This window comes from Ornithodoros turicata, unplaced genomic scaffold (assembly GCF_037126465.1).
Source record: "Ornithodoros turicata isolate Travis unplaced genomic scaffold, ASM3712646v1 Chromosome13, whole genome shotgun sequence".
NCBI lineage: Eukaryota > Metazoa > Arthropoda > Arachnida > Ixodida > Argasidae > Ornithodoros > Ornithodoros turicata.
The window spans coordinates 566,275-591,586 of NW_026999307.1; the positions used below are offsets into that span (position 1 = coordinate 566,275).

A 25,312-nucleotide genomic window follows, 5' to 3' on the forward strand; every position below is an offset into this window, starting at 1 on the left:
TTGTTGGGTGATGAGCCTCTTTTACCCTTCACGAGAGTTTCTAACTATTTTAAAGATATTGGCTATTTAAATGCAATATAGTTTTACCCAGCCTTGCTCATGTATCGTGTTTTAATGTCTAAACCTTTCTAAAACAATGATTTTAGTTTAATCTTCCTGCTTTTACATAGTCACCAACCATCCCCGTTGTCTTTTCACCATAGCTTTGGCGCGCTATGACCTTAGTTGTCCGTGCGCCATAAAAACCTGAATAATAATCATCATAATTAAATCAATTTTACCGTTTGGGTATAACAGCAGAGTAGAAACACCTCTACTGAAACTGCTGTACCAATTGGATATAACCTGATGGGCAGAAACAGTTCTACGCAAACCATTGTAGCGATTTTGTATAGCTTGCAGGGTAGAAACACTTCCACTCAAACCATTTTAGCCTTTGGGTAGAACAGCAGAGTAGAAACACTTCTGCTGAAACCATTGTACCTCTTGGGTAGAACCTCCATTGTAGAAACACCTCTACTCACACCATTGTAGCCTTTGGGTAGAAAAGCAGAGTAGAAACACTTCTACTGAAACCATTGCACGTTTTGGGTAGAACCTGCAGAGTAGAGCACTTCTACTCAAATCATTGTGCCCGTTTGGTATAAATGAAGGGTAGAAACACTTCTGCTGAAACCATTGTACCTCTTGGGTAGGACCTGCACAGTAGAAACACTTCTACTCAAACCATTGTACCCTTTGGGTAGAACTGGAGGGTAGAAACACTTCTACTGAAAGCATTGTACCTTTAGGGTAGAACATACAGATTAGAAGCACTTCTACTCAAACCATTGTAGCCTTTCGGTAGAACAGCAGAGTAGAAATACTTCTACTGAAACCATTGTACCTTTTGGGTAGAACTTGCAGAGTAGAATCACTTCTACTCAAACCATTTTGCCCGTTTGGTATAAATGCAGGGTAGAAACACTTCTGCTGAAACCATTGCACGTCTTGGGTAGAACATGCACAGCAGAAACACTTCTACTCAAACCATTGTACCCTTTTGGTTGAACTCAAGGGTAGAAACACTTCTACTGAAACCATTGTACCTGTAGCAGACGACGATGAAGTGGTCTGCGACCACCAGATCAATTCTCGCGCCAAACCTTCGGCCTGCGAGTCGTTGTTCTTTTCCATTTTGTTTGGGGCCAGACAGCCCAGAGTAAAGCTCTGCTGTTGATCCTTCCGGCTGTGTCTGTTTCTACCCCAACATACCTTTTGGGTAGAACCTGCAAAGTAGAAGCACCTCTCCTCAAACCATTGTAGCCTTTGGGTAGAACAGCAGAGTAGAATCACTTCTACTCAAACCATTTTGCCCGTTTGGTATAAATGCAGGGTAGAAACACTTCTGCTGAAACCATTGCACGTCTTGGGTAGAACATGCACAGCAGAAACACTTCTACTCAAACCATTGTACCCTTTTGGTTGAACTCAAGGGTAGAAACACTTCTACTGAAACCATTGTACCTGTAGCAGACGACGATGAAGTGGTCTGCGACCACCAGATCAATTCTCGCGCCAAACCTTCGGCCTGCGAGTCGTTGTTCTTTTCCATTTTGTTTGGGGCCAGACAGCCCAGAGTAAAGCTCTGCTGTTGATCCTTCCGGCTGTGTCTGTTTCTACCCCAACATACCTTTTGGGTAGAACCTGCAAAGTAGAAGCACCTCTCCTCAAACCATTGTAGCCTTTGGGTAGAACAGCAGAGTAGAATCACTTCTACTCAAACCATTTTGCCCGTTTGGTATAAATGCAGGGTAGAAACACTTCTGCTGAAACCATTGCACGTCTTGGGTAGAACATGCACAGCAGAAACACTTCTACTCAAACCATTGTACCCTTTTGGTTGAACTCAAGGGTAGAAACACTTCTACTGAAACCATTGTACCTGTAGCAGACGATGATGAAGTGGTCTGCGAACACCGGATCAATTCTCGCGCCAAACCTTCGGCCTGCGAGTCGTTGTTCTTTTCCATTTTGTTTGGGGCCAGACAGCCCAGAGTAAAGCTCGACTGTTGATCCTTCCGGCTGTGTCTATTTCTACCCCAACATACCTTTTGGGTAGAACCTGCAAACTAGAAGCACCTCTCCTCAAACCATTGTAGCCTTTGGGCAGAACAGCAGAGTAGAATCACTTCTACTCAAACCATTTTGCCCGTTTGGTATAAATGCAGGGTAGAAACACTTCTGCTGAAACCATTGCACATCTTGGGTAGAACATGCACAGCAGAAACACTTCTACTGAAACCATTGTACCTGTAGCAGACGACGATGAAGTGGTCTGCGACCACCGGATCAATTCTCGCGCCAAACCTTCGGCCTGCGAGTCGTTGTTCTTTTCCATTTTGTTTGGGGCCAGACAGCCCAGAGTAAAGCTCTACTGTTGATGCTTCCGGCTGTGTCTGTTTCTACCCCAACATACCTTTTGGGTAGAACCTGCAAAGTAGAAGCACCTCTCCTCAAACCATTGTAGCCTTTGGGTAGAACAGCAGAGTAGAAATACTTCTACTGAAACCATTGTACCTTTTGGGTAGAACCTGCAGAGTAGAATCACTTCTACTCAAACCATTGTGGCCATTTGGTGTAAATGCAGGGTAGAAAGTCTTCTGCTGAAAGCATTGTGCGTCTTAGGTAGAACGTGCACTGTAGACGGACTTCACCTCAAACCATTGTAGCATTTGAGTAGAACAGCAGAGTAGAAACACTTCTGCTGAAACCTTTGTACCTTTTGGGTAGAACTTGCAGAGTAGAAGCACTTCTACTGGAACCATTGTGCCCGTTTGCTATAACTGCAGGGTAGAAACACTTCTGCTGAAATCATTGTACCCTTTGGGTTGAACCTGTACAGTACAAAATACTAAAGTACAAAGTGTACTAAAATACTAAGTGTTGTACTGCTTGCATTATAAATGAGGCACATGTCAAGTACCTTATGCTGCACGAATGTTCTACCTGTGGGGTACAGCCATTATGCAGGGTGTCCCAGCCAAGTGTATACAGATTTTAAAATATATAACACTTTTTCCAAGATGAAATCAATTGCAATATAGCATATGCTGAAGGGCACTCCCTAGGAGGGCATTAGCAAAGTCCAAAGGCAATGTCTTAATTAACTTTCATTAATTAACTTGTTAATTATAAAAGCTACAAAGTTGTCCCAATGAGAACATCTGTTCCTTTCGGTCACCTGATATCGTAGCCGTTTCCAGAACAAAAATCCGTTCGATAGATCGCCCGCAAAAAATTCGTGAAGGAACGCCATTTTTTTCTTTATTTTGTTCATTGCGCTTCTTAGAAGACGCGTCTTTCCTTCATCCTTAATGTGAGAGGGAGAAAGAGCACACTGTCGCCTCTCACGTCCTGGAAAATGATTAAAAGGAAACAGAACATGCAACCCAAGATAAGGCCAGTTCCGATAGAGTCACCCGATACATTTGTTTTTGTTTTGTTTCCGCAAGTTAAAGCTCATCTTCGACGCATGAGGCGGCACTGTGCTCCTTCCCCCTCTCACGTTGGGGATGAAGGAAATACACGTCTGCGAAGATGCGAAATGAACAAAATAAAGAAAAAAATAGCGTTCCTTCACTAATTTTTTGCGGGCGGTCTATCGAACGGATTTTTGTTCTGAAAACGGCTACTATATCAGGTGACCGAAAGGAACAGATATTCTCATTAGGACAACTTTGTAGCTTTTATAATTAACAAGTTAATTAATGAAAGTTAATTAAACATTGCCTCTGGACTTTGCTAATGCCCTCTTAGGGAGTGCCCTTCAGCATATGCTATATTGCAATTGATTTCATCTTGGGAAAAGTGTTATATATATATTTTTAAAAAATCTGTATACACTTAGCTGGGACACCCTGTATATTAGGAGCGTATATTATAATGTGGGAGTATATATTAGGAGTGTTTCTGCTGCACACCAGGTGAAACTGCATTACGTGTCACGCAACCCTGTTCCGGATGCTTCATGAGAGTTGCCAACCACAGTAACTCGAGAGACCTGAAAGCCACCTAAGCATTTGTTGTCGACTGACATCCTTCGGCCGGCTCACATCTGGCTGACGAGCGTCGAGGGTGGTTCGCACATGTTCATTCGACAAATAACATGCTGCAAATCATGCGCCGCGCTCATCGGGACTTCCGGGACCGCTGTGAATATTTTGAAGTGATTTAATTGTCTTTGACGTAGGTCTCTCCAGGGCGATGCAGCTTGCCAATTTTATTAGCTCTTCTGCGCCGTTATGGGGTCATCTGGTCTGTCCACGTTCGCATGTGGCAAACAATAGGAAAGAGCGGCAAAATACATTTCAATACCCCTTATCCATCACTACGCTGGTGTACTCAGGCGCACAGTGTACTACCTGTATGATCGGGTAAATCAGAACATGCGTTTTGATCTGACCAAACGCACTGTCAGTGTTTCGGAAGCTAAGCCTGTGACATAATTTCCTGAGGGTTCTTATGGGTTCACTATATTAAAAGGAGGCCGGTTTCACGTCAGTTCAGGCAGGGAGGTCCCATCTACCTCCTGGATTTTCATAATTTTTTAATATTTAGAAGCTCATCGTATATGATGATCAACAGCGGTAAAATAAATAATTTCTAGGGAATAGTTTTCGCGCGCAAAAAAAATCGAGAAAATCCGGCCCTGAATTTGTGTGTTTCAGTTTTGCCGTGTTTGCACGGCCATATATCCCGAGTTTTAAAAGATACTGTAGTGATGTTTTTTATGCTTTAGTATACCTGCAGGCCAGCGGTCCGAGCGCAAATTTTTGGTACGCAGGTGTAACGCTCTGTGCTATAAAAAATGGCGAAGATGCTCTCTCGCGCAGTTTTGTTCCAACTTGACGCGTAATTTCTCTTGCTGTAGATGCCCCTCATTACCATATTTGGTATCAGTTCACTCGGCTTTTAATCTTCTTCTATATGATATATATATAAAGAGGGGGGAAAAGACATTAAAAAAATAAGTAAATGACGCTAGACGTGTTTGAAATTCAAACTTACAGATTAAGATGGCTTCTATGGGTGCACGTAGAGAAACAGATACTTATGGAACGATGCGACAGCACCAGAGGACACGTGTTTCGTCGTGTTTGCGGCTCTTCAGCCCTGGGTAGCTGCGCATCGTTCGGGATTGGCAAACCACGGGTCACTCAGCGAGCGATGTACACATGGCAGGGATGGGCAGTAATACCCATATTTTGTATTATAATACTAATACATAATACTTCCAAGAAATCGGTATTATAATACTAATACGTAATACTTTGATTCTGAGGTATTATAATACATAATACTAATACTTCTGTGTATTACACGAGTAATACTAGTAATACATTGATACGTAACTTGGGGAGAAAGAAAGGAATAGAAAATCAGAAATCTATATAATTTGCGCATTACTTATCGAGTCAGTCATTCTCCAATGACGTGTTATTTCAGATGCTTACATGTTTAGCATATTCTCAAAGGGTAGTCCTCTATAGGGCATGCCTTTTCCGAATATGATGAGATAGCGCTGGTCAATTCGATCACAGTGAACAGCTAGCTCTCAGTGTGGAAGAGTCTTCATTTCGTCAACGCTGGACGATAAAATGAGGAGGTTGACTGAGCACTCCTCAATGCCACAGTGCAATCCAGTGAATTATAGAGAGGAGAAAAAAGCCATTAAAAAATAAGTAAATGACGCTAGACGTGTTTGAAATTCAAACTTACAGATTAAGATGGCTTCTATGGCTGCACGTAGAGAAACAGATACTCATGGAACGATGCGACAGCACCAGAGGACACGTGTTTCGCCGTGTTTGCGGCTCGTCAGCCCTGGGTAGCTGCGCATCCTTCGGGATTGGCAAACCAGGGGTCACTCAGCGAGCGATATACACCTGGGAGGATGACTGAGCTCTCCTCAATGCCACAGTGCAAGCCAGTGAATTATAAAGAAGGGAAAAAAGCCATTAAAGAAATAAGTAAATGACGCTAGACGTGTTTGAAATTCAAACTTACAGATTAAGATGGCTTCTATGGCCGCACGTAGAGAAACAGATACTCATGGAACGATGCGACAGTACCAGAGGACACGTGTTTCGCCGTGTTTGCGGCTCGTCAGCCCTGGGTAGCTGCGCATCGTTCGGGATTGGCAAACCAGGGGCACTCAGCGAGCGATATACACCTGGGAGGGTGACTGAGCACTCCTCAATGCCACAGTGCAAGCCAGTGAATTATAAAGAGGGGAAAAAAGCCATAAAAAAATAAGTAAATGACGCTAGACGTGTTTGAAATTCAAACTTACAGATTAAGATGGCTTCTATGGCTGCACGTAGAGAAACAGATACTCATGGAACGATGCGACAGCAATATATATAATATAATATAATATAATATATATATATATATGCGTACGTACGTACGTATGCGTCTTAAAGAATATTTTCATGAAAAGCCCGGTCACAATGCTAACCCCTTCAGACAACCTTCTCACTTTATCCCAGAACCCAACCGCGACAGAGCTCTCGATATGTACATAAAAGCTGTCCAGAAAGATATCATTACCGCATACAACGCGTCTTCTAGCCGCAGTCCCAAGTCAAATTTGACCCCAGTAGAACGACAGAGTCTTTCTGAACTCAAGCATTGTAAGGAAATTGTTATCAAAAGAGCAGATAAGGGTGGCGCAATTGTTGTAATGAATAGGCAAGATTATATTAACGAGGGTCTGCGACAATTGAGTTGCACTTCATTTTATGAAAATCTGGACGCCGACCCCACGGAGCGAACTGTTGCGAGCATCACGAAAGAACTAAAAGCCCTAAAAAGTAAGAAAGAGATCGACGCGACGCTCTACGAATACCTTCTTCCCCGAAATTCCACACCGGGCAGGTTCTACATGCTGCCAAAGATTCATAAAGAAGGAAACCCTGGCAGGCCAATTGTGTCTTGCAATGCTACAGCCACAGAAAAGATATCCAGCTTTGTAGATCACGTCCTCAAAGACATACCCCCACAACTACCGTCCTACATCAAGGACACTAACCATTTCCTTCAAATACTAAATCAGTGCCAGCCCCCCACATCAAGTTTCCTAGTTACATTAGATGTCTCGTCTCTCTACACTAATATTTCCCACGAAGACGGCATTATTGCAGTTGAGACAGCTTTTTCTAGATACGCCGGACACAGTCCTATCGACCCACTTACCCTGTCCAAGCTAGTAAACCTAATCCTTAAAAACAATAACTTCGAATTTGACAGTCAGCACTACCTCCAAATCAGCGGCACGGCTATGGGCACTAAAATGGCGCCTACTTATGCAAATATATTCATGGGAACTCTGGAAGAAAAATTTCTGGAAGGACGTGAGCGAAAGCAGGCACTTTACAAACGCTACCTGGATGATATATTTATGATCTGGCCACATTCAGAAAGGGACCTCATAGAATTCATAAATGATCTCAACCAATTTCATCCCACTATTAAGTTCACCCACACGTATTCAACTGCAACTGTTAACTTCCTAGATGTTCAGGTAAGACTACAAGACGGAGTTCTAAGCACCGACCTATTCCGGAAGCCCACTGACTCCCAACAGTATTTGTCCTTTCATAGCTGTCACCCACGGCATACAAAGCTTGCCATCCCTTACAGCCAAGCCCTTCGGTACAGGAAAATCTGCTCGAACGATGACGATCTTGACAGAAATCTAAATCAGTTGCAACAAACATTCGTTGACCGCCATTTTCCACCGAACCTTGTGAAAGACGCTCTCAACACGGCCCGAAAAATAGAGCGCCAGTCACTATTCGGTACGCGAAAAAATAGCACAAAAGAGGACGCTATCAACCTGATCGTAACATTTGCTGGAAATACCCCAAACATTAATACCCGTATTCACCAGTCGACTTAAACCATTGGTTTAGTGACGTCGGGTTTAAATCGATCACGTGATCTCTCCGGCTATGAATCGCCATCCAAAGGGTTGACCACAACGCATGCGCATTATTCACATTGTCACGCGACGGTTGAGGGGAGGGAGAAAGTAGCAGACGACAGAAGTGCGAAGGAGGGAGGCTCCTGTTTTTTTATTTTTTTATTATGAGGTTGTTACGGAAGAAAAGTTGAGATGGCGCTGCTGCAGGTGGTTGCGGATCAGGGTATCGGTAATCGGTGGTTAGATCTATCTCTGTATCTGTTAATGACAAGCTCCGCGAGATATGGTTGTTATGGTCGCTAAAAAGGTGTACATAGTCGGCGTTTGCAATGTTTGAAAAACATAAGTAGGTATCCTCGCGAAGGTGATCGTTGTGCTATTGTCAGTGTTTGGTCGTCGATTGTGGTTGCGTGTAATAATTTCATCCGCATCGACCATCGCTTATTTATCGCCTGTTGTGCGATATGTGTGGTGAACTGCAACGATCAGGACTGCCTCTCCATTGCGGGGCATTCCAGCAGCGTCCTTTATACGCTTTCGAGCCTGGTGTCATGAGCGCAACGTGTGTGCAAGTGTTTGATCACTGTGGGCTATGTAAACAGAAAGAAAGTTGATGCAAGGATGTCCTTATGCTATATGGGACTCCCACACGCACAACTTTTACGGTGTTATCGTTTTAAGAAATCGACGTGATACTTTCAACGTGTCACAAACCTGCAACGCGTTAGGGTATCTCTTTGCTGGCTGTGTTTCATTGGAGCGCGACTGATACGGAAGACGTACTCAGGGTGCTGTCTTGTTTGCGTCGTCATCCTGTGTGTGTGTGTGTGTCTGTGTATTTCGTTTGTTTGTTTAGCTCTGTTTTCGTCATGTTACCCAGGGCGTCCTTGCTTGTGAGCGTGGAAGTGTCGTGACCCCCTGTCAGTGCGGTGCGTTGCTGTGCTTAACTCTGACCTCTTTTATTTCTGCATTTCAGCATATCAGATTATTGTAGAAATCACTAAGCACTAAGTTGATTGTTCTGTTCAGCCCACAAAGATTCATCGTTACGTTGTGACTGTCTCTTGCTCTGATGAAATTTCACGAAATAGGAACATACCTAATGTATATATTTGTCATTACAGTTACTGAGCATATTTGCCATTTGATATGATGCATTCGACATTGTTAAAATAAATGGCCATACTTTAGTGCCAGCACACTACGTCTGTACCATTCAGGATTTGTAGTTTAATGAGACCATGTACACAAAATACAGATGTTAAAATGAACCAAATATATCATAAAGAAGGAGGTGTTATACCAGTTTCACAAGTGGTGTTCAAAGGATAGAGCAAACATGAATGGACCAAAGAAAACACATACAACAGCTGCAACATCAGCTACAAATAAGCCTGTGCTATTATTTTGTTCAATAATTGCATTGTGCTTATTTCTTCAACTTCATATATTATTGAGGGAACACTTTTATGCAACTGGTTCGGGACTTACACATTTTCCATGCTCATTCTTTACAAGCTTCTCTTTCAACTTCATACTGGCATTGTAAATTTCACTAGCGTTATCATCGCACCATTACATGCCAAACCATCACGACCACCAATGCTTAAAAACTTCCCACAGCTCATGCCATCCATTGCTAAAATACGGCTGCCAACAGCACATCATGCACTAAACAAGTGTAGCAAGGCAGGGTAGGTCGTACGAATTATGGTGTGTAGACAGCCAAAAGACGTGGACAGAAGAACAATGACACGGACGACTGCATCATGCACTACGCTCTGTGAAATCACTCCTTATTTAAGCTTTTAATTTAGGATTTCTGTTCAGAAAGAATTTGTGTTAGTCATGCAGTTAGTTATCACTCCACCCTAACACAGATCACTCAACTTTGACTGTGAAATGACATAAGAGGCCTGTGTGATGCCATGAGAATGATAACTGCCACTGTATAATTGTGTTAACTTATTTTGTTAATTTTTATTTCACCGCTTGCTTGGCATTTTTTTTTAGTTTTCCAGTCACGGAATAGTTCTCTGACTATTTTCCCAGTTTTCCATGCCTTACTGGGTTGCAGACATGCTGAGATATACACGGTGATTCAAGCGACTGGGCATTCGAGGGTTACATGTTTGTGACCTGCCTCGACTAATTCTCGTTCTTTACACCGATGATAAAGCTCTGAAAAATTATTGCGCAGGCTGCATTTCTGCACTGTATGGTTATGCAGTTTGACTGTACAGCTTTGCATTGAGAGATTGTGCTATTTCTTAAGAAACAACACAGTGGAATATCAAAGCAAGGCACAACTAGAGGTGCTCATTCCAGCATGAAATCTCTATAGTAGCACTGATCATTGTCTGCTTGCTTTCTGTATTGATCTATAGCAGGCAGTTCACAATGGACAAATATGCACAATGCAAATAAGCTCACACAAAGAAAGAAATGCAACTTGAAATCACATGCATCTTAGCTACAATGTGCCGTATTACTTTTATTAAAATTTACATGTTTGTATATCTTTCTTCCACAATTTCACTCTTTTTTGAACCACTTTGGTAGTTGTCACTTTGTGGAGGCGGACATATTCATCCAGTTGTGTCAACACAAATCTATGCAACTGGACAGTTTAATGTAGTGAGCATGGTGTACTGCGTCATGAAGGACAAAGTTTGGGAGCAGATGTATGGGACATAACACTGAATATGTAGTAAAATAATACAGATGCCTCTGCATGACTAACCACCTAACTTCAGTAACGAGTGATGAACATGCAGTCTTCAGGCAACTTCAGGAAATTAATACATGATGTATGGGGAAATGGTTCAGAAGATTTACCAGCACCCAAAGCAACAGTTTCACAAGTTCCGGCCAAATGCATTATGTTGGCGCACAAGATAAGCGTGCGATTATTTCGTTCCACTTTACTGAACTTTATGCACCCCTAAGAAAATGAAAATGTGGGAGGAGAGGGGGGGTTCTGAAAAGAAACAGAAGTAGTGTGAATTTCCCATTAAAAAGAAATGAAAAATTCCACACACATAACCACAAGATTTATGAACTATGGTGAAGCAAGCTCTTACACAGACATGTTTTTCGTGTGTTACGTGAAGGTCAGTTGTGTTGGGGATGGCATGGTATGTGATAAGCCTAAGCTAATGCCAGCCACATATTTGTATAGCAGTAAATTTTCTTCACATGTGACTTTGAAGAACTGCTTACTTGAAACAAAATAAATAACCAGGTGTGACACATATACAATCTAATGTCACAGGCATTTGGTGCCAGTCATTCAGTGAAAGTAGTTTGCACGAGATGCCACATATTCTCCTGGTGACGATGAGGGGGAAGGAAGCTTTCCAGCGATAAATGTATGTCATAGTGTCATGTATCGCAACAGCATTCAGGCACTGTTCCGAGTGACAGATCCATAGATTTTAAAACCATTTGTCATGACGCTGATGACACATTCTTAGCTACATCCGAACTTTGTTACCGTAGTATTCCAATATTCTGTATACCCTCCACTCACTGCTTTAGGAGTGGAGTGTGAGTCAAAGCAGAGGAGAGCTGGTGTGAAATGGGAGTACCCATTCTGCGTAGTTATTGTACAGGACATGTCGTACGGGAAAAACTGTGGACCGTTAGCATGCACCTGAGCTGGTGTAAGGGGAACAAGTTGTAACATGTACAGTAAGGGGTATTACACATATGCATATTAGAAGTGGATATTGGTTTGGTTCACTATTTTTGAACTCAGCTATTCAGAACACGTTGAAGACAGGCACAACACCAAACTAGAGGCATTGTGGCATTCGCAATAAATAGAAGCATGATAGCAATGTGCATGCGGGAGTATATTATAAATCATGTAGCATGATTCCATAGGAATGTGTTTTCCCATTCTTAAGATGTACCTCTACAGGATATGAGACTACACAACAAGAGTGCACTGATCACACTAGTGTAAAGCTGCAGTGTCGTCGAGCAATTTTTAACAGTCCTGCTCACAGAAATGATGCAGAACAGCATGCATACATTTTAGCTTGAAAGAAAAGCCTTGAGCTTCAGGAGACACAAAAGGGACTCTGTTTTTCTGTTTAGTACTATATTCACACTCAACACCTGAGTACATGGATAAACTCTGTGGCCATATGACAGCTATCAACAACATAAAAGGAGATGCATAATGTAAAAACCCTGAGACTAGGGAACACAAAGGGACAGACACAACAGACTTCGTGTTGTGTCTGTCTCTTCGTGTTCCCTAGTCTCGGGGGTTTTACATTATGCATCATCTCACCAGCTCGCTTGCTTCCTAGCCATTCTTTCATTATAAAAGGAGAGATAGTGTAACATGGGTGCATGTTTACCCTGCTTTACTACTGTCATCAATATCCACACTGAACACGTGCACACAGAAATTAACTATGCAGCCATACGGCAGCTGTCTATAACGTAAAAGAACGATAGCTACTGTTAACAGGGGACCGTGCTCTTTCACGTTCTCATGTGCTCAGTGTATATACAAACAGCTGCACTGGCAGGACAAATCTGTACCCATGCTAACAGAAGCTAACTTTCTTTTAAGTAGTTGACAACAGTCACGTGGCCATGTACAATATTTCCATGCACTCATGCTACAGTTATGACAGAACCACATTGCCATTTTGATGTTGCGTGTACCAGCTGGCTACTATTATAATTGTCAATGCCATCTACTGATAAGTCTGTACCCTATGTTTTGTTAAATCTATCTGGAAGGTGTTATATGCAGTAATTGTAGTTGATCTAATTTTCAACTTCAAGTGCAATGCAATAATGAGCAAAAGAGCTTAAAGTTTCTGTACACATTGCCATTGATTCCTATGCAATTCAGCTCTTTTGCAGTAAACCTCAGACATATTAGTGGAGTCAGCATGTGGAATCTAGCAAGGAGTTTTTTCCTTGTGCACCGCTGCTTACTTATGCCTTTCACGTGACCTCATCATCTAATTGAGCAGGGTATCGAGAGTGCATGCCTCTATGAAAAAAGTCATCCTTGTGGAACTACGTAATAGCCTTTATTGTCTCAATATAAACAAAAATCTCATGAATACAAAGTTGTTGTGACGAATGAGTCCACAACAGAGATTTTTTTAAGAAATGATCTCCAGAATATCTGTGCTTATACAATGCACAAAAACTGTCATTGATTGGTTATGGTTATGTACCTGCAATAGTTAACCTAAAAAAGTAATGATGCATCCAAAAGGTCTCCAGCCTCCTTTAGCACACTGCAGTGTCTTCTGCAGGAACAGCCCTACAAAAGCAGATCTACTGTTACCATACAATAAATCAAAATAGAAGTAAGCAGCTGTCTTTTTGAATGTTTTCCAATGTAGCAGTAGTAACACAATACCTGAAGAACATTTTTTTCATTAGTCTCCTCTGCTGTGGCATGCTGAAATAAGTAAAACACACATTTCAGTTTAATCTATGTGAATTACAAATCTGTTACATGTGAATCCAGGGAAAATGGGGACCTCGTTCGGTTTTGCTCCAGTATTTCCATAACCTGGGAAAGCAAAATCTGCTCAAATTCCGTGTTCAGTGTAGTGCAACAACATGCATATTTCCATGCCTAGATAGTATCCACACAACAGCCGCAAGAAGCTAATGCACTTTATGATCAGTCCTATTGCACAGTTAATGGTCTCTGGAGATAAGACACGCTGCAAAGAGATGACAGATACTGGGACGGTTTATAAACATGCGAGTGGATAACGCCCCTCAATTTCTCCATCGGGGCTCGCAACAACCATCTAGCACGTTATTGCTCTTACTGTACAATGAGAGGGGTGCTTACAGTGTGTATCACAGGAGATGACACTCATAATAAGCGCCAGCACAGACAGCACTACGCTTTGTTTTTGAAGATGCACATTGAAGTTCGGCCATCCGCACGCTCTGTCGGTCCATTGGATTGGTACCTGGATTTTGTCCAGTGGCACATGTCGATGTCACTCTCTTTGACCACACTTCGACGGTGCTTTTACGTTTACCATGCAAGAGCTTGCAATAGCGCCTTCGAAAAAAACTGCTGCATTTCGTGATCCCGGTCAAGCGTTACGCCACTTTGCTTTACTAACCGCGCATTTAAACCGATTCTGCTTAATTTTTACCAGTTAGACTTCGAATTAGTGAAACATCACCTACCACCACTATACGATAGTTTTTTTCAGCACACGTTCACAGTTACAACGTACTTAGGCCGACGTTAAACTAGCCCCTCCCCTAGTTTAAAACACGTCCCATTCAAATACATGGGTCTTAAACCACCGGTTTAAGTAGCTTGGGTGGATGATCGAAATGGAATATTTGAAGGGAATATTCGTCCCATTGCGATAAAATCCATCTTCTGGGCGCTTCTAGCAACTATATCAATCAAAACTTACCCAAGATTTGATGAAAAATTCTTCGTGAACCGGGGATTAGGCCTACCGGCCACAACCGCTTCTGGCAGACTCTGGCGAAATGCGCATGCGCCGTGCAGGAAGCTCGCTATGTACGGTGCCATTGGCTTCACAGCAGCAGGTTGTAGGGCATGGGGTGGTGATCCAGGATTGGCGAACGAAAGTCTCACGTGATCGATTTAAACTCGACGTCACTAAACCAATGGTTTAAGTGAGTTGGTGAATACGGGTATAAGGGTATACTGAATCGACACTATAGCATACTTCAGCAATCCGAGCGTACAAAGGAAATTTTTCCGCAGGCACCTCGTGTCACCTACAGGCGCGCACGCAATCTGCTAGATAGCTTAGTTCATTCTAAAATCAACGAACCAAATGATTCACCAATGGGTTGTCACCCATGTGAAGGCCGCAGATGTCAAATATGCAAATCAATGCAAAACACCACCATAGCCGAAAGTACTAGTTCTCACTTCAGAGTGACAATTAGAGCAAACCTAGACTGTAATTCGTCCAACGTTATCTATCTCCTTCAATGTAACGCATGCCAAGCACAGTAGGTGGGTCAGACAAAAACCGCATTCAGAATCAGATTTAACAATGACCGAACGGACGTGACGAAAAAACCGAATCTTCCAGTTTCACGCCATTTTAGCCAGCCAGGGCATTCAATTAACGATGTTTCAATTTTCCTTCTTCAAAGAAACTTCAGTTCCGACCGGTGCCGAGAACAGCGCGAATCTTACCTTATCTACAAATTCCAATCTATCATAAACGAGGACCCTGGTGTACTGTCAACAATAAGAAACTTATCTGCTTAGATAGCGTACTGTTGCTTGTTCCCCTTTTCTTTGCAGAACAACAGTCCACAGCCCTTGGATTCCATCCCACCTCCCGGACGATGACCTCTTCACCGGACATGACTCAACCACTTCCTTGTACTTGACCTGCTGACGGCCGCCAGGTGGCGGGACCTCCCGATTGTGACGTCATTGTAGCACTGTATAAAACTCCAAGTGTCATTTGTCATTCTTCAGTCCTGACGAAGGCGGAGCCTCCGCCGCAACGTTGACTTCCCCCTTAACTTTCCACTAGTAAATAAATAACTCCCCCCTTTTTCTACTTCCTACATCTTCGTTGTCTGCCTCATATTTTGTTAGTACCTATTTAATTTTGCAGTCGCCCGAATCCCTTTCTTCCAGCATATATATATATATATATATATATATATATATATATCGCTTATACCTCCTACGGGTATCTGCTGAAACAGGCAAATGTTAAGTCATTTATCGAAAAAACAAGGATTTTGCACGTCCGTTTCCCGAAAAGGCCCCTTTTGATTTCATTTATATTTCGCCGGGACATGGCCCGATGTTAGACATTTCATCTTGCCGGTACCGCGGGATGGCGGGCCTTCTGTCGATCTCTACAAGAAAGGGACAACGTTGTGTAATCAAAAGTGGTAGTTTATGTCGATCTAGTTACAAGACTGCGAAAAAGCAATATTTTCTAATGACAGCGACAAATGATTTCAGTCAGTTTCTATGAAAATGTCAGTTTTCTGCATTCACTGTCCACGGTACGAGCTATGAATGTTTCACGGCCTCGACTTTCCGATGTCTCGCTTTGCAACGCATGCGAACCTTGTATGCCACTTTTATGCGGTATACATTTACCCATTACTTTTTCTTTTGCATTCTAAACGATTCCACGTCCTCAGCCCGCACATGGAGTAAATGGAAGCGCGTTAGTTGTTTTGGCAAGCGCGTTATCATATCTTGTGACCCTAGGATGACATCTTGCTCGAGTGAACGCAAGTTAGGTGTCGTGGCATGATGCTTGGTTATTCCACCGATTCTGTCACACGCACTTGTCTCGTGGCCCGTTCCTGAACAGCCATGTCACGCTCGCAAAAAGATTTGTAAAGCTGATAGATCCTATGCCGATTTTTAAAATGGCTCACTGCTGCACCTGACACGTAAATCATTAGCTGCAAGAGAAACGTTCTCGTCAAGCCATTTTTCAATAGCGATGAAAGCTAAGAATGGCTGTGCTGAATCGTGACACAAGTCTTCGCTCACCACACCAAAAGTCTGCGTTTCCGTGCCAGCTGTTACCACACATGTGAATATGGGAATCTGTTTTCCCCAGAGGCACGCTTGTATTTCGCTAGGCGTGGCTACTGTCCAGTTTTCAGCGAAATCGAAGTGCATTATGTGCGCCTCCCGTATGGCTCTGCTCTGAACGTCTCTATGTAATTATGACAAATGCGAGAACCCACCCACTTCATTAGCTCTGGGAGGAAATGTACTGATGGAACTTCAGCACAGAACACACGTTTTGTGCTGAAAGCCCTCTGCACAACTTAAAAATACCGTAACATGAAGTAGAGAAAGCTGCACAGGAACTTGCGGGAACGCTGGGAAAAGCAATTCCTAACTGGATATGTATTTGTACAGTGTGCGTATCATCGTCTACACAGCTTGCAAGAGTGAGGTTTTACCTTTAGCTGACCATTTAGTTGTTGAAATACGGCAAAGAAGGATTTCATACAGATGCTTTGTGGGAAATAACTCTCCCAGGTGTGGATTCTTTCTTCAGCAGGACGTCAAAAGTTTGCCGACGAATAGCTCAGGTAACGCTAAGGCCAGACAGCCTTGCCCAAACAAAGGGAGCATCGACAGGAGGCCCGCCATCCCGCGGTACCCGCAGCCGAGTTCCGACACGTACGCACGCAGACTGGGGCCGCGTTTTCACGCGCTAATCGCCAGTGTACGCCTTTTGAAGCATACTTTTTGCGTAAGATGAGAGGTCTAACATCGGGCTATGTCCTGGAAAAATATAAATGAAATCAAAAAGGGGCCTTTTCGAGATACGGACGCGCAAAATCCATGTTTTTTCGAAATATGCCTTAACATTTGCCAGTTTCAGCAGATACTTGTAGGAGGTATAATACGTACAATATGCGAAGCCGGCCAAGATGCAAGACAGAACTAGAAAGTGTTAATTTTTAGGTCAGTAATAACGATATGCAAATTAGGAACTCACAAGTCAGCAGTGAGCTCATGTCTCTTACAGATGCTAAGGTGGTGAGTTATCTAACCTGGGCTCTTTGTATACCTAGTAAACGGTGCACAGCGTTGCAGGTAACGTGCTTCCAGTGCTGTACTTCCCCATCCCTACCATGCCTCAAAAGAAAAGATGCAAGTTGCATTGCAAGGCTGTTTGTGGAATGTATTGTTCATTGTACGGCTTGTACATTTGCTTTCAGCACGTGAGAGTCTAGAACTTTAAACTTGAGAATGTCACCATGACAAGGGTGGTTAACACACCAATCCTGCTTTCATAAGAGAGCTTAGGATGTGGAAAGTAGCTGTTGTCTTTGGTAGGAATTCCATATTCACCACCCAGAAGAGGGCAATGGTTGTAGCACTAGCAAGGCCATCAAGCAGGGTGGGGACTTCCGTCCTGATGAGCTCCAAGCACACACTCTACTTTGTTGCTTGAAGTATATTTCCCTCATACCTAATGGATGTATATATGGAGAGCGTATCAGTCTGCAACGATGTAGCCACACATGCTTTTCAGACTCGAAAATATATTTTAAAGAGAAATGAATACTACTACACTATAGTTGCCTTAAGCCTGCCTTCTTGCTTTAGCTGCCATGAAGACAATGTCATGCTTCTCATTTATAAAACATGACCAGTCCGCATGATACATGTAACATATCACTAAACAGTTATTGGCTGTTTCTGGAACCAAGTCCAGAAATGAAAAATTAACACTAAGAAGAATGTACCAACGGTCTGATAAAGGCTTCTTTCCTCTCTCTCACTAAAGCCGGGAGGCAGAGAACAGTAGCATTCAAGAGCAAGCCTGCAAGCAAGAAAATAAAACTTTTTTTTTTCGTTTTCTGGAATAACCATACTGCTCTTTGTTGGCGATGGTTACGTACATAAGCATAAAGAGGCGTGGGGATGTGGGAATGACGCCGAAATAAATCATGTCAAAATAAAACGTTCAAGAATAAATCTCTTAAAGATCAAACTTGCAAAATAAACTCTTCAACAGAAATCATGAGAAAATCCAGGCCGTCGAAATATACTCCGAAAAAAAAACTTTGAAGAATAAATGCTTCGAAATAAAAGTTTTAAAATGACACCGTCCCTGACTGGTGGACAACCGTCCGCGCAAGGTCCGCCACGGAAAAAAGTGCACTCCTCGCGCTTGGGGCTAGCCGGGCTAGAACTGTGATCAAGGATTTCGCTATACCAGAGTAGTAATAGGTGTGGAAAACAGGACAGCGGGTAGGAGTGACTATGTTTAAGGCGGTGCATCACCACCGACGCTCTATGGGAATCCCCATACATTTTTCAACTCCCGTAGCGCCGCGAAAATTCGGTTGATCTCCGTGCAACTGCTTTTAAATGGAAGAGGATGCTTAGATCTAGTGCCTGATCGAAGCAGATTTTGCGTTTTAGACTCAGAAATTTTTATATCGTCGTCGAAAGGCTTGGGAAAAGCTATATTTCGAGATTCCGCTCGCTTACAAAATAGAGCCGCCCAAAATCGAAAATCTGGCTCGATCACGCACTAGAAAAACATATCAAGAACCAATACCAACAAAAAGATTTCATCTATGTTAAGCCGTTGACTCGGCACACGAGTTTTTGTCAGGTATGGCCATCCGTGGAGTACGCCGCTTCAGAATGGGCAGCGCAGTGCTGCCATCTCTCATGGAGGGTATCGTCACAAGGCACAACAATTTGAGCGCTGGAAATGCTATACCGCTGCACGTGCAGGTGGACGACGAAGCCGACGTTGACTGTGACGCAGGAGCACGAGCACACGCAGCTTAGCCCTGCCGCAAATACGTGAACGGACTATACTATACATGAGCTGTTCATTCATCGATGTTTATTTTCTCGGGGGGAGGGGCGGGGGAGGGCATGAACGTGGCATGTCATTCCCCCATATAACGCCGGGACGATCGCGTTCAGCCTCACTTCATTGGAAATTGTGTATTAAAAACAGGAATGCAAGAAAAAATTCAGAGCACCAGTCAGCCATCGTATAAAGGAAACACTTGAAGCAAAACCATTGCGGACAGGCACGAAAGCTTCTGGCTGTTTGAGATATGGAAATAGCGAGTTTTAGTATACCGCTACCGGGAGCCCCGTAGGTTACCGCGTCTACCGCACTCTATCAACAGCTAAGATTCTGTATCACGCACGCTGTCATTGGTTCCGGTGGGCACGGTAACTTGCCGGCGACGTTACCAACGGTATACTAAAACTCGCTAATAATTCATGAGTGCAGAACAGGGTTGCGCACTGAGATCACACTGGAGATCACTGAGATCACACTGAGTCACTAAGTCACTTAGTCACTGAGTCACTAAGTCACTGAGATCACACTAAGTCGTGTTGCAGGCAATGCTCGCAGCTTGTTGATGAATGTTGACAATAACGCCGCCGAGCACTTCAATTCCGTTATCGCGAAGTTTGTTGGGGGAAAGCGGATCAACTTCTGTCAGAGGCGGTCTTACCAAACACGCGCATTTGCCGCAGCCGTAACAGTGAACTCACGTGAAGGTTTGCATCATCGTGTGCACAAGGAGATGTGTCAAACAAAGCCAGGGAAGTACACTTTGAGCCTTCAAAAACGTTGTAGTGCACGTGAGCACGTGAAGAGGCAAGGGCCAAGCGCCGTCTCAACACCAAAGCGAAGAAGGCCAGCCTTCCAGCCCTGCGTAAGAAGCCCGAGCGCCGAATTGCTGACTATGGGGAACAAGCGCAAAGACCAGACATGGAGCCAACGTCCTTCGCGACGGCATGCATCGACTACAAAAAATTGCTTGAGCTCTCAGAGGAGGAGCATGCCGCATTACAGGAAGACACCATAGAGCAGTCGCTGAGCCTCCGGTGGAAACAAGAAAGGAGAAAGCGGCTTACGGCGTCTTTTTTTGGTAGAGTATGCAGGATGCGCCCCTCTACAAGTGCTTTAGTTACATGTCAGTATTTTGGGCTTTAGTTACATGTCAATATTGTGGGCTTTAGTTACGTCTGTCTGTCACTAATGCACCTGTTCAGTAGCTTCAAGGCGCTCGGAAACCATCACCCATTGTTGTGCACTTGCGGACATGAAAGTCGTTTCTGAACGCAGAAAAGGATTGCGCAGTGAACTAACACTGCAGTGCAAAATGTACAGACTAAAGGGTGTGGCTGACACTGAGCGTCCACCAAGCATCGGACAAGATCATATGGACGTGAACACCGCTGTAGTTTTGGGAGTCCTCTCTAGTGGAGCGCGATATTGAGCCCATGCTCAGTTCTGTGCTGCGCTGAACATGCCGTGTATAGTGACCGGAACATTCGTGAAATATCAGGACCAACTGGCGGACCGTAGCAAGGGTATAGGACAGAGTCACGTACCGGAACTGAGGAAGTAAGTGCGGTCTGTGGAAGTGCACGCATGTCTACCGGTACCAGATCCACGGCCAACTCCACGTATAACCAACCGTCAGTACTGCCTCTTCGTTGTAGGTACTGGACGACGCCTTGCGGAACGAGAAAAGGGTGGTGTACCTTGCGCGAATTTATAGCGACTGCCTCCTGCTAGAGCTTGTTGACCCTCGCTATCCTCGAAGCATGCGAATTAGAGTTCCCGATTACAGAAGGAAGTACGCCAGGCCACAACAATTGTAATCAGTGTGCCGTGTGCTTTTTGCTAATCGAGACAAGGTCGTGATGTCGGCAGCCACGACGAGGACGAAAAAGAAAGCTAGAGAGGATTTCTGGAAGTTCCTGCGCGGATAGGCAAGATGACGCTCACAATGACAATTTGTTACGAAATGCTCTCACTCCGAGATCCAGACTGACAGAACCACGAGCTGAAGGTCACTTCCAGACGAATGGGACATCAGAGACCCAGTTCGCGGCATGCTGATCTGTGCTTGGGTGAAGTCTGGGGCCGTGGTTAGTGACGACCAGGATGAGCACAACGGACCCGAATTATACAGACGACCAAACTGGAAACCTCCATTCGCACTTTACGTTCCAAGCAGCTGTATGGTCCAGGCAGACACATTTTTCTCCTCTACCCTGCTTTTCTTCCCTTTTCTTCTTCTCTTTTGCCTTTTTCCTCCTTCTCCACTGATGTCCAAGGATATGGGAAACGTCATGCAGCCTCTTTGCAGTTTTATTTCATTTCCGCTGACTGTGCAAGTAAATGAAGTGTTTTGTACCACCACAACGTGGTCTGAGATTTGTAAGCCCAGAGTGACAGAAAATAACAAAAACAGGTTGCGGCTTCGTTTCGCAATTTCCGCGTAATGTCGGTAAGCTATAACATGCCGACACCAACGTGTTTCAACCGCGTCGTGTCCAACCTAGGTTTTTTGTGTTACGAGGAATTTCATTTATTATATGCGAAAGCATTGCCGAAATCACACGAAACGACTGGTGACTAACCCTTCGCCCGACAAGAACACAGCACGGAACAGCAACAGATCGACGAAGAAGTTCAGGAGACAGCTGGACAGCCTGGGCGCATTCAAAAGCCGCGCCACTAATTGTTCCGTCTGGCTGAGCGCGATATGCGTGTTTACAGTATTGGACTTGGCATGGGTGAGCACGAGCGGTCATATGTTTGCACAAGATTTCGCTTGACCCGTCGCGCGCAAGGAGAAAACAAAAATAACAGAATAAGAAGACGTTACATCAGCGGTACCGCATTTCCAAGCAAGCGCCAAAATGTTGTGAAGCGGTGTCTGCGCGAACCATTTCGCTCGCTGCGCCATCCCTCGATTGTAGACGACGAAGTGCCGGCTCTGATGCACCGCCTTAATGGCTGAGTAACAGAAAAATATGGGGTCACGAGATGATGACTGTTTCGTCGTCATCAGAAAGATTTAACAGGCTGCCCGCCGCGGAAGGCGTTGACGGGCGGATCGTCGACTAATGTTGGTGATGCCAGCAATATGGGTACGAATAGCGCCGTGCAGCGGTGAAACTTGCAGCCATGGCGGAGCTTTTCGCATTAGTTGAGATTCCGCTGGCTTCCACTGTCGGACTTCACTGATGGCGGTGTTCTTCTTCCTATAAACCTTCAGACAATGAGATTAAATGACAGTCGTGAATGAAGAGTCGAATGAAAGATATGAGAGTCGTATTAAAAACAATGAGAAATAGCAACATGGACCTCTGACCCCTGGGCCAACTTCACTCGCAAATTTTTTCTGTTACAACAGGTGTGCAGTGGACGGTTTACATACAAGTATAGATGTAATAATCCTTGCAGGCTCCGCTGCTTTATTCCAGTCCTCACTTCCACCTCTTTTTGGTGGAGGAAGGTGAAGGGACAAGGTAGAAACCTTGAAACCGACTTGAATGTCGAGGATTTTGGGGTTGTGTTGCCAGTCGAAATGTGCGTAAACTGCTTCATGTCGCGAATCGCCCTTTCAGCCATGCCATTCGCAGCAGTGTGATAAGGTGGAGTATGCTTTATGCGCATGTTCTTCTGTTGAGCCCATTGTTGGAGACAGTTGCTTGTAAAACCAGGCCCATTGTCACAAACAACGACTTTTGTTGCCGCGAATACGTCTCTTTGCAGTAAGGATATTATGCTGTTACTGTCTTCTCCACCAGGGCGTGTGCAGACCATTCGCGTGGCTTCATCAATAGCAAGTAAAAAAGCTTGTGTCTTCCTTACACCTTCTGACTTTTTTCCGAGTTTTGCAAAATCAAGATGGACAACCTCAAACGGTATTTCCGAATGTTCGGGCAGGACCATCAAATCGGTTCTCTGCTGGAACTTCATTTTGCATCTCTGGCAAACGTCGCATGATCGTATGTGGTCTTTCACATCCTGCTTCATTTTTCGCCAGGTGAACCGCTGGCACAACTTCCGATACATGCGAGACACGCCGTCGTGGCTTCCAGAGTCTGGACTGTCGTGATACATTCATAGTATTTTCTTGTGCTTTGTGGGGGGTACCACGTAGCGACCATTTCCCAGCTGGATGTTCTCCGTACCTTCCCACAACAGTGTGTCGTCGAACGTAGCTGCAGCAAGAGCGTCCAAGGCTAAGCGTTTCAGAGCATCCGCATCAGTGAGGGCCCTGCCCGGCTTGTACTGTATTACCATTTCCAGGTGCTGAAGCTCTGAAGCCGATCTTGACAGCCTGCCCTTCAGTTCACTGGATGTCAAGATACCTACAATTGGCTAATGGTCGTACAAAGCTTAAACGGTCGGTCGTCAAGGTAAGTGCAGAAGTATCTTGTAGCTTTCAGTACAGCCAGTAGCTATTTCTCCGTTATACAGTAGTTTATTTCGGCTTGGTCAAACGTGTAAGAATGATAGCCGATGACAGTTAGCTGCTGATGAGCGGGCTTTGACACATCACGCTGATACAGGACTGCACCAGTCCCATATTGTGATGCATCTGTATGGAGCTCGAACGGAAGGCTGAAATCGAGAATTGCTAGTACTGCATGGGTTGGAAGATATGGCGTGTACCAGTCCAGTCCAGTGGTACAAAATTGAAATGAAATATTCATAGAGTGAGAAGTTACCCGTCAAAAAGAACTCGTTACAGGTTAAGTTACCGCGTGTTAAGTGTAACTAAGTTAATAACGAAGTTCTTCAGCATGAAATCTAACTCGCAGTTACGGAGTTACTTAACAAAAAGAACGAAGTACTTCCAAGTTACTTAGGACATAAAATGGCATTACGCAGGTGCAGCGCACGAGCAGTTGAGTTAGACCTTGAGTTGCCTACGGAGGAGTGCAACACGCTTAGATCGTTTTCCTTCAGTAGGTCGTGGTATGCCTCTTCACATTCGGTTGCCCAGACGAATGGCACGTTTTTTTAGTAGAGTTGTGAGGCATTTGGTCCTCTTAGCATAGTCACGGACAAAAGCTTGAAAGTATCCAGCAAGACCAAGAAAAACCCTCGAGGAATGGGCGTCATTTGGCTTCTGCGTGTTTCTGATCTTCTTGACTGAGTCTTCTTTGGTTGTGTTCGTCTTTCCGTCAAATACGCGGTCAAGGATGACTACTTGACTTTTGAAGAACACGCTCTTTTTCAAGTTCATCTTCAGGTTTGCCCTACTTAAGGCGTCCAGAATTTGCTTCAGGTGCGACGAATGTTCTTCGGGATTCCTCATATAGATGAGTATGTCATCGATGTATACATATGCAAATTTTCCGATAAAAGGGCGCTAAAACTGCGGTAATCATCTTCTGGAACCAAGCGGACGAGTTTTTCTATCCGAATGGCAATCGGTTGTACTCGAAGAGATTGAAAGGTGTGACAAATGATGTGTACTTCTTGGTTTCTTCGGTTAAAGAAACTTGCCAGAACCCTTTGCATAAATCTATGGTGGAAAATGTTGTGCTGCCGCCTGTATCATTTATGATGTCGTCTATATTTGGCATAGGAAACGGGAAGATATCGGTTTGCGTATTAATGAAGCGGAAATGAAGCCTTAAGGTCCCGTCTGCCTTGGGTGCTATTGTGATAGGAGAGGCGAACGTCGATGTTGAAGGCCGTATGATACCCGCGTCCAGTATTTCTTGCAGTTCCTTCCTCAGCCATTCTTTCTTCTCACGAGTCATGTTGTATGTCTTCCTTCTGACGACTGTATTATCAGAGAGATCAAAGGGTAGCATGGGTAGCAAAGGTTTGGGTAGCATTTTGGGACATCATCCTGGTTGCGTATGCCAACCTGCCGCACATGGGCTTCGATGGGCACATGGATGGTGTTTCGACGCTTCCGATTGCGGTATCTCTGCCCCTACAGACACTGTGTTGTCCGAATGTATATCCATTCTCAATTCCTTCATGTCTGGACGAGAAAGGAGGAGGTCGTATGGCACAT

General features: G+C 44.1%; 1 protein-coding gene across 1 annotated transcript; it reads left to right on the forward strand.

Moving 5' to 3' along the window:
* Positions 1-6,727: 6,727 nt before the first annotated feature.
* Positions 6,728-23,389, forward strand: LOC135372141 (uncharacterized). Its single transcript, XM_064605835.1, has 2 exons — positions 6,728-7,567; positions 23,318-23,389. Exons 1-2 carry the CDS (start codon positions 6,728-6,730, stop codon positions 23,387-23,389), a joined length of 912 nt encoding a protein of 303 aa, XP_064461905.1.
* Positions 23,390-25,312: the final 1,923 nt, after the last annotated feature.

Excerpts from the sequence above, each read along its gene's own strand:
- LOC135372141 (XM_064605835.1), top strand. The coding sequence starts at position 6,728 with ATGAATAGGCAAGATTATATTAACGAGGGTCTGCGACAATTGAGTTGC. Across the intron at positions 7,568-23,317 it reads TTAACTTCCTAGATGTTCAG|GTGAACCGCTGGCACAACTT; the intron begins GTAAGACTACAA and ends ATTTTTCGCCAG.